Source organism: Centroberyx affinis, unplaced genomic scaffold, assembly GCF_046629955.1.
Source record: "Centroberyx affinis isolate AG114_WGS23_722 - 3 ecotype Tasmania unplaced genomic scaffold, CSIRO-AGI_Caff_v1 ptg001263l_1, whole genome shotgun sequence".
Classification (NCBI taxonomy): Eukaryota; Metazoa; Chordata; class Actinopteri; order Beryciformes; family Berycidae; genus Centroberyx; species Centroberyx affinis.
The window spans coordinates 47,095-56,436 of record NW_027279774.1 but is presented as its reverse complement, the minus strand read 5'-3'; the positions used below and the strand labels follow the sequence as shown (position 1 = coordinate 56,436).

At 40.4% G+C, this 9,342-nt stretch overlaps 1 protein-coding gene across 3 annotated transcripts; it reads right to left on the bottom strand.

The window, feature by feature from the left end:
* Window positions 1-1,603: 1,603 nt before the first annotated feature.
* tmem170a (transmembrane protein 170A) lies at window positions 1,604-7,663 on the bottom strand. 3 transcript variants are annotated; one of them, XM_071525082.1, is made up of 4 exons: window positions 7,657-7,663; window positions 6,570-6,686; window positions 3,977-4,147; window positions 1,604-1,782 (listed from the first exon to the last, which is right to left on the bottom strand). In XM_071525082.1, the coding sequence occupies exons 1-4, from the start codon at window positions 7,661-7,663 to the stop codon at window positions 1,652-1,654; spliced, it is 426 nt and encodes a 141-aa protein (XP_071381183.1). In that variant the 3' UTR covers window positions 1,604-1,651. The 3 variants fall into 3 exon arrangements, with proteins under 3 accessions (XP_071381183.1, XP_071381184.1, XP_071381181.1); XM_071525083.1 differs by lacking the exon at window positions 7,657-7,663 and adding an exon at window positions 2,100-2,103 and having other exon boundaries at window positions 4,050-4,147; window positions 6,570-6,777; XM_071525080.1 differs by lacking the exon at window positions 7,657-7,663 and having other exon boundaries at window positions 6,570-6,777.
* Window positions 7,664-9,342: the final 1,679 nt, after the last annotated feature.

The window sequence follows — 9,342 nt, the reverse complement described above, 5'->3', positions numbered from 1 at the left end:
AGGGGCTGGTGACTGATTTGAAATCAGCGGTAATAAATAGACAATCAGACTTCAACGATGAGATTTAAAAAAAAAAAAAATCAAATTACACAGAGAGAAAGCTAGATAGAGGAGGAAAGAAGGGGAGCAGCGAGAGACAAGAGAGTGTAAAAGAAAGAGAGAGCCCTGAAGATAATAAACACCACTTTGGAAGTTATAAAATATAAATTAAGGCCTCTAGGAAAAAAGCCAAAATCTTGCATATATCCGTCTTATTCCTGTCTTCCAACAGTCCGCCCGCCTGCCTTTCCGTCTCTCCGTTTTCGTTTGCATGTAGTCTTTTGGCGGGAGTGTTCACTGTTTGCCAGACTAAGTCCAGAGAGAGTGAAAGAGAGCGGCAGACGCGTAGAAGAGGGAAGAGTCTTCCGATGGTTGCACTGCCCCTGAGAGGCCACTGTCACCCCCACCCCCCCCCTCCCCCCGACCCGCCATTCACGTCACATGGGAAGAAGAAGCGTCCCGAGCGATTTCGTTCGGCGGTTTAAAAGACAACAACTTGGGGAGGCGGTTCGCACGTTTTTCTGTTGGCTTTGGTTTGCGCCTGATCAGCATTTTTCACACTGAACACACATGCACTTAAAGTGGTGAGACGTTTGTACTTCATGTTGTACAGCAAACTAAGAACACTGCGATGTCAAACACAAACCAAAAACCCAGCAAGTAGTCCGTGTCCTGCCGTGGCGTTTTAAGCTGTGATCAGAAAATGACCGATGAGATGAAAATTAGGGATGGGACGATATGTCGATATTCAATATATATCGCGATACAAAAACGCGTATCGTGTTGCGGAAAAATGAATTGCGTTATTAGCTCCATTTTATTCTGCTGTAGTAATCACAAATGAGACGGCTTGACCATCACAGTTTCACAAGCTCTCCATCCAAATTATATTATTTGCTAATTTGTAAAAACATTTCTAAATTGTTGCTTACTTTCTAGTGAGCCAAAGGCATTGCTAGAAAGAGTTGTGGCTCAGAAACAAACATAATTCTGCTCAGTCAGACTTTGTTGTCAATAAACTTATTTATTACATCGTATCGTGGTTGTATTGAATCGTGAACCCCATATTGCATATCGTGAGATAAGCATATCGTCCCATCCCTAATGAAAAGGGTTCATTTTGTCATCAGTATTCAGGAATTTGGAGACATCGGGGTCTATCGCCAAACCCCGAGTTCCCGAGTATACCACCTGAAAGCTGAGATGAATGGTATTTTCTACTGACTTGCCATATGACGTGAATGTAGCATTAAGTTGTCCTAGGTTGAGCATCATAAGGATGAGTCAATAACATCACCGACTCAACAGGCTGACATGGGCTCGGTGCCCAAGGCAGCAGTTCTAATTCAATTTGAATGTTGCTCGTTCCTTCTGTTCTGAATTTAAACAGCTCTGGTCCCGGGCCCCTCCGTATAATGACATCATTTCCTGGGCCTTTCCCCATTGTTTTGTACGTATCCCAGGAGTGAAGCGATTGGCCGGGGGGGGGGGGGGGGGGGGTTCTCGTCTTGTACCGCAAACGTGAATCTCGGGTCCCGTCGGCAGCAGCTCTGTCAGGGGGGGTAAAACTGCCCCGGTAGCGTTAGGTCCAACCAGGCAGGACGCCCCACTGCTAGAGGGTGGCGAGTACCCTGAGGAAGGAGATGATGAGGACGAAGAAGGACTGCCCCACACCGAAAACGAGCGCCTCCAGGGAGATCATCCTCTTCCCTGCCGCCTTGTACACGCCGGCTATGGCTGCACCTGCACACAAAAACCACATGACATTGGGAAAAAATTGACTGTTATCTAGAATATTTCATAACATGTCCATCTATCATGTCCACTTCGCTTGAAGGATAATGCTGGTTATATTCAGTCTGGGCCTTATTATACCAGTTTCTGACATCATGGTGATTGTGTTTATGTATTAACGTGATGCTATATAATTCATGTTATATGGCATTTTCAAAATACAGAAGTGTGTAAACGCAAGCAGTAAACATAGCAGGAAATCCACCAATGTTGACAGCCCAAAGTACTAGAAATTCATCAGTTATATTCATACTAATACAATCAACTGTACTTACAAAAAGTGAGAAGAATCTGCTACAGTAAGTTCATGGTTGATTTTAAATTCAGAAATACAAATGATTTTGGATGTGGGCATTCCAACACGTTAAGAACGGTTTCAAACTGAAGCAACAAAATCCTGATATGATGTGAGCACAGCAAAAGACAATAAGGAAGTGTGTGAGCGACGCTGAAAAGTATCAAATGGACTATTATAACTGAAATATTGTATGATAATTGTTTGATCCGGTTATTTAAAAACATGCAGTGTGTTGTGTAGAAAGGACGAGTTTTAATCACTTTTCGGGTTCAACTGTTGGAGATTGCTTTGGTCCTCAGGGTGTGCAGCGCTCCCAGAGAACTGAAGATACGTAAAGTTCTAAAGTGACAAAATTTTTAACACAATCAATCATCATGATGGCAAAAACTAGGAAAATAAAGCCCAGGTTGAAAACAGATGGCATCAACAACAGCATCACTGATCAGTCCAACCAATCTCTATGATAAATTGGCATGAGGAACAAATTCTGCAGCATGATCCAAGTCTTGATCCACACATTTGGTGAAATATCACTGTTATACTGTATGTAGTATAAAGCATTTCAGCGAAAATATGTTGTGTGTCCAGTTCAGTCATTTTTCACTTAGAGGAAGAAAAAAAAAATCACCCTCAACTCTCATTCCAGGGTTATTTTATGATGAAGTATTGTAATTTAGTTTTTTCTACTTCTAATTCAGTTTGAGATTTCCTACATTTCCCAGAATGCCTTTTGATAACCCCCAGAGAAGGGGCGTTAACTTGTTGCTTTCATTCAAAGCTGGGTGTATGGTCATAGAGACATAGCCAACTACTTTGTGACACTCGGGCGTGCCTTTGATTGCAGTCATACCCCTTACTCAACACACAACATGTCTTGTGGCTGGATTGCATTCTGGTCTAGTTCCTGCCCCTGTCAGTGGAGAAACTGGTCTCTCTCCTCTTCTGCGATGGATTTCTCCCTGTATGATTGTTGAACGTCTCTTGGTGCAAAATGGCGGCTCTAGAAAGAAGCCCTCGCTCTTTGATTCTGAGGGACTGACACCAAAACCTGACATTTATTTATATTTATTATTATTGTTGTTGTCTTAAGTATTCTCTTATCTTATTACTGATTATTTGTATTGTATTGCTTTTTGTGAGGACCCCAGGAAGACTGGCTGTCATTAATTTGCCAGCTAATGGGGATCCTAATAAAACAATAAAACACCTAACAAATACAACAAATAAAGGGCCCAGAAATGAAAGGTACATCTCCAATAGCTATTTTTTTTTTCTGTTTTAGAGTGGATTTTTCCTTAACTCAAGAGTCCAATACACTGATTACATCTGGGCAGCCTACCATGGGGAAATTAACAGCGACCCAAGTAAATAATTATTTTTAAATTCATTTTGCATGCTGTGATGCGCTAAGCTGGTGTTTCTTATTGATGTAGTTCATATAAAAAAAACTTGTTAGTGAACTACAATGACCATGATTGATTGTGCTTATGCATTGTACTGGTCAAACAGTCGGTATTGGCAATACCGGCATGAACCGAGTCATGGACTTGATGTTGTATGTTGAGGAAGAAATGTATTTGTAATCAGCTGTTTGCCATATTTGTTATATTTCACCAAAGTAGCGATAATCAGATGGCAGAATAATAGTCAGCTACTTATAGTTCATAGAGTATGAGACTTAAGTGGTTAACCTAAGACACAAGTTTAGTAATTGAAACGTTCATAAATGCATTGCAGCTAAAAGACAGCCTACTAACATATATACACACACAACAAAAACAACATCATGTACGTTATTTGAATAGATTAAACACACACACACACACACACAGGCAGAAGACTTACTGGTGAGGACTCCTCCACACACCGGTCCCACTATGCCCATGAGGAGGATGGCGATGGGCATGAACCTCGCCACCTTGTGCTGGCGCAGGGTGGCGAGGGCCAGCAGAGCCGCAGGGAGGTGGAAGACCAGGGAGGAGACGGCCGCCCACAGGAACACTCCATACCACATCTCTGGACAAACACAGGTGTTGGGGTTCAGATGCTTTCACTTAGGTCATTCACATTTCATCAGCTTCATCGGTTTCCCACTCGGTCGGAGGCGGGTAACTCTACCTTTCGAGTGTTCTTGTTATGTGGGGATTCGGCGGGAAAAACACACCTGCTTTGACCGGTTATTAAACAAAACCATACCGCACCATATAGGTCATTCCTCGCTGTCACTCGTTTTCCTCTCTCGTTCCTATTTACACTCCCTCCACAAGGCCAACACACAAAAACGCATAACCTGGGGCCTCATTTAGAAACGTTACGTGCAAATCGGTGCTTGAAAGATGCGTACGCCACTTTCCACGCAAATGTTGGGATTTAAAAAAAACAAATTTGGCGGGAGAATGCGCGTTCCTCTATGGAAACTTTGACCGCTGCGTACACACATAGTGCTGAAACGATCAATCGATTTGCAGAACATTAATCACTTAATAATAATTTTGATAATTGATTAATCGTTTTAAGCATTCATCAACTAAAAACACCAAAAATTTGCTGGTCACAGCTTCACAAATGCTAAGATTTGCTTGAATACTTTGTTTTGGGTTTTTTTGGCTGACTAAATAAGCAATTGCACATTTGTCATTTTCGAAATTTTTACAGACTAAATGATTAGGCTAATCGTTAACGTGTACAAGAATTACAAGTTATTATTTTTTTGCCATACACTTTTTTTCCCTCTTCTTTCAGTGGGGAATCTACATATAGTTTGAGGCACCTGGTGTACAAAGAGCACAAAACGTGGAGCTCTGAGCAATGGAAAAAAGTAATGTGGTCTGATGAGTCTGTCAGCCCCACCCCATCCAGAGAGTAATGATTAATCAAAAAAAATTATCGATAGCTTAATCAGTAATGAAAATAATCGTTAGTTGCAGCCCTATATGCACACTTTGCACACGTTAAGAAATGGGAACTCCAATGGCAAAGCAGTGAAATAAAGTAAAATGTGCTGATGACCTTTTACTCAATTCCTTATGCTTCATATCAAATGACACAGACTTCTAATAATGACACAGACTTCTAATAATGACACTGACACTGTCGGGGAGCAGCAATTTGCTCCTTGGCGTCAAGCCACTTTCTCGCATAAAGAGAATCAAATGACAAGCACGTTTATATGCATATCAATATTCATGACGGGTATTAAGCATTTATGGCTAATTGCTGGATTTAGTGTGTGTGTGTGGGGGGGGGGGGGGGCGTGAGACTCATTCATGTGTGCAAGAATTACAAGTTCACTGCCCACTATAAAGGGAAACTTGTGTGATGAAAAGCGTACGCACGGTTTTATAAATCTATTTTTTCCCCCTATTTTGTACATATGTAACACTTTAGTGGGGGTATGATAGTATATGACACATATATACAATGGTATGTAAAGCCCTTTGAGACTTTACTGTGATAAAGGGCTATATAAATAAACTAGACTAGACTAGACGATTGATCTGCATGGTTGTGTAACAGACAAGATATACAAGGCTATTTTACAGGACCAGGAGCACCCTTGGGTGAGAACACTGTTCCATCATGATGCTCCCAAGATGATAATGTCACCATACACACACACTGCTAAACAACTTCCAATAATAGTTTCCTGAACAGCAGGATGAAGTCAAACTCTATCCATGGCCCCAGCCAGCAGAACTAAGCGTCAATGAACCTTTATGGGAAGTAGAATTCCCCCAAACTGGAGGCTTTCCTTTTTGAAGAAAGATCCAATATAATCGATATTCATGTATTGTTATTTTTTCCCCCTTACATAAACAAAAAAACACACACACGCTAATCTGTAGAGTAATGTTAATCTCCTCTACTGGCACAACTACTATGCCTCTCTAACCAAATTAGAAGGCTAGTTTAAGACAGAGGATTAGCAACTGTACTATGAATTTACTTATTACAAATTCCTTCTACACAAGCAAAGGATATCATAAGCCAATTTTTCAGTATGTGTAAATACATGGAAAAGTACAGGCCAAAATTAACAAAGCATGCAAGGCAAACTTATTTAAACCCAAATCTGTCTAACAGTTTTCGGGTATAATTTTCATTTCACATACTCTTTAAAATAAAAAATACTCTCCTATACGTTTACTGTCCATTGCTTTATAGAGGCTCAGTAAAATGACTAATAAAGCAACAATCATGTTGGGAGCAGGAAGTTAGCTTAGCGACTGCAACCAAAACAAAACAGTGCTAATGTCCAAACTAGCGTCAAAATAGTGTAGAGACGCGAGAACAGCCGTGTTAAACCTTATCTACCTTGTTAGTTAAAAACACTCTTTGGGCACAACTTTTTGGAGTTTTCATTCCTATTTCAGCCAGGTATTTACAGCAATACGAGACCGAGTCTGAGCGGCTAACACGCTAACAAACATTAGCCTACCTGAGAAGTCGCTGAGAGATGTGTCGTTGCCTCGGTCGGTGCCACCTTTCCTCGGCACTAAATTCAAACTGAGTATTTGCTGGACAAAGCCTATCTCGTTATACCGGTCCTGCATGTCTTACACGGAGGCTGGACCATGCATGGGTGAAAGACGGGGAAAAAACGTGTAAAAACCATGAGAGTCGATGGCGGATTTGCCCAAGACTCAATGTTGACGCTAGGCTAGCTAGCTAGCATCTGGCTAGTTGCTAATACTAAGCTAGCTGTCAACGCGACTTGGTCTGACGTCACGGTTCCGCCAAAATGCTGCATTCCCGTCCCCTGGGAAAGCTGGAAGACACGAGCTTCCTACTAATGACAGTTCAGCTTTCAGGTGATAAATACTACTACAAGGACGGGTCAACGATTTGGAATTGAAACCAATAATTGTGTATTTTGTGATGATACTGAAACTACTGATCATTTATGTTTCCAATGTATGTATGTCCAATGTATTCTGAAGCTTTATGGCTTGATGTACATGTGTACAAGTTTAGTGTATTTCATAATGAGTTTCTTTCTTACATAAAAGCCCTTAAAGTCATGGTAAATAAAAATGCAATGAAACTTTTTAGTATAATAGAAGAATATGATTTACAAAAAAAAAAGCCCTAGCCCTTTAAGTTATTATTTTTGTCTTTTTGTTATATTTAATATTATTTCAATCTCTTGTCTGTTTTGAGTTGTCTTTTTTCTGTCTTTTTGGTATGCACCTGATCCTATTGGTATATTGTGAAGATTTCAAAGCCATGATGTTTGTACATGGAAATTGTTCAATAAATAATAATAATAAAAAAATAAAAAAAACTACAAGGATGGGTCAAAAGATCCAGAAACATGCAACAGGATCAGCTTCAGTAAAATAAATAATTACATAAATAAAGACAGAAATATATAATATCAGTAAATAATTTAATAATTGATATTTATTGATATTGATATTATTCAGAATTACATTTTTCAAAGTGCTTCTTTTATTTCCCTTTTTCTTTTTTTCATTGCTCCTCTTTTTTATTTCATAATGACTCTTTTCATTTCATAATGTCACTTTTCATATTGTCTCAGCCGTCTGTCAGTCAAAGTGAATGGGGCGGGATCTATTTGCTGATTGGGTAATCCTTTGCAATCAATTATTTTTCCTGGCTCTGAGGCTGGTCTTGCCCCATGGGCCAAATGACATTAAAAAATACATGAATTAGTTGGATGTTGAAGGGTATAGTCCAGAGCTATCATCTCTGTTGATCCTTAAGAAACTCCTTAAGCTTTATTTTTACATTTGGAAAGACATGTACACTGTTTATTGCCTATCTTGGTCTCATCTCAACACCCTTTGGACGTGGTCTTGACTTAAACCCAACTGGACCTGGTCTTGGAATTGACTTGGACTCCATTAAGGTGGTCTTGACTACAGTGCTAAATTTGAATGCCCTGTTCTTTTCCACAGCTGGAGGTCCCATCGCTGACCTCCTGCAGCAGGCCGTCCTGCCTGTGGTCAGCCACTCCAACTGCACCAAGCCTGACTGGTGGGACGGCCTGGTCACCAAGAACATGATCTGTGCTGGAGGAGATGGACAGCTGGCTAGCTGCAACGTGAGTCACATTCATCTCCCCCAACCCCTACATTTTATTCTACAATCTCATGTAATATAGAAATGGAGTTCCTGTGAAAATATACCAGCCTTACAGTTTAGAATAGTTTTACACAGTGCCATAATGGTTATTATATATGTACAATTTCTGCAACTACCCCAAGAAGCCCTCCGTCTTCACCTGCGTCAGCACCTACATCTCCTGGATCAACAGTGTGAGTGGAAATGGGCTTGGCTTGTACCTTTTAGTGCATTGATTCTCAACCTTTTTCATATCAAGGACCCTTAATTTAGTCCACATTTGGGCCATGGACCCCTATTTGATGAGATTTTGTTTCTCTGACCCAAATCTGAGAATACTTTTATTGTTAGATATGATTTTGTCCAGAATTCCATGACTATCTGTACTGTAGGTAGAGAGATAACAGTGACACTATGGTCAAAACAGTCATTCTTCTACATTCTCTAAGTGTGTTAATTTCTTGTAAATGAAATAAAGCTGAAGTTTAACAATTCATCAATTTGCTGGGGACCCCCTGGAACCCCCTCAAGGACCCCTGGTGGTCCCCGGTCCCCACGTTGAGAACCACTGTTTTAGTGGACGCTTCTGTCCAAAGCACCTTACAGTACAGTGCATAGATTGTTTTTTTGGCTCCACTTGACAATGTTAGTGCAGTGCTCTCTCTGTTGCTTACAGCTCTGCAGATAGATTCAGCGTACTTACAGTTTACTGTCTTTGTGTCAAGGCAGTTAACGTTAAAACCCACAGCTATTGATGGGCAGCCATTTCTTAGTGGTGATTATGTGGCCTTTAAAGTTGGGCTGAAATAAAAGCAGGAAAATGGTTTTACTTAAAAGGAAATCATTGAGTGTTAAAATGCGAATGTTCATGAAATTCCAAGTTTCATACTCAACTCCTACTCAAGTGGCAGATAGTTGCACTTAAAATTTGTAGGAGTGTGCCACCTGCCGTACAGGTGTAGAATATCTATCACTGAAGTGTCATTCAAGTGACATTAGACAGCATACTTTGAAAACCACATTGTCAGTGGTAGGAGTGCACAGAAATCCCTATTATGTATTCTTTACATGAATAATCAGGTTGCAAATAAAATCCTCTTGTCAAACTTAGCAAAGGAAATGCA

Coding starts and splice junctions, on each gene's coding strand:
- tmem170a (XM_071525082.1), bottom strand. Junction 4,148..6,569: donor ATCTCTCAGCGACTTCTCAG/GTAGGCTAATGT, acceptor GTGTTTGTCCAG/AGATGTGGTATGGAGTGTTC. Junction 1,783..3,976: donor GTGTGGAGGAGTCCTCACCA/GTAAGTCTTCTG, acceptor TTTTGTGTGCAG/GTGCAGCCATAGCCGGCGTG.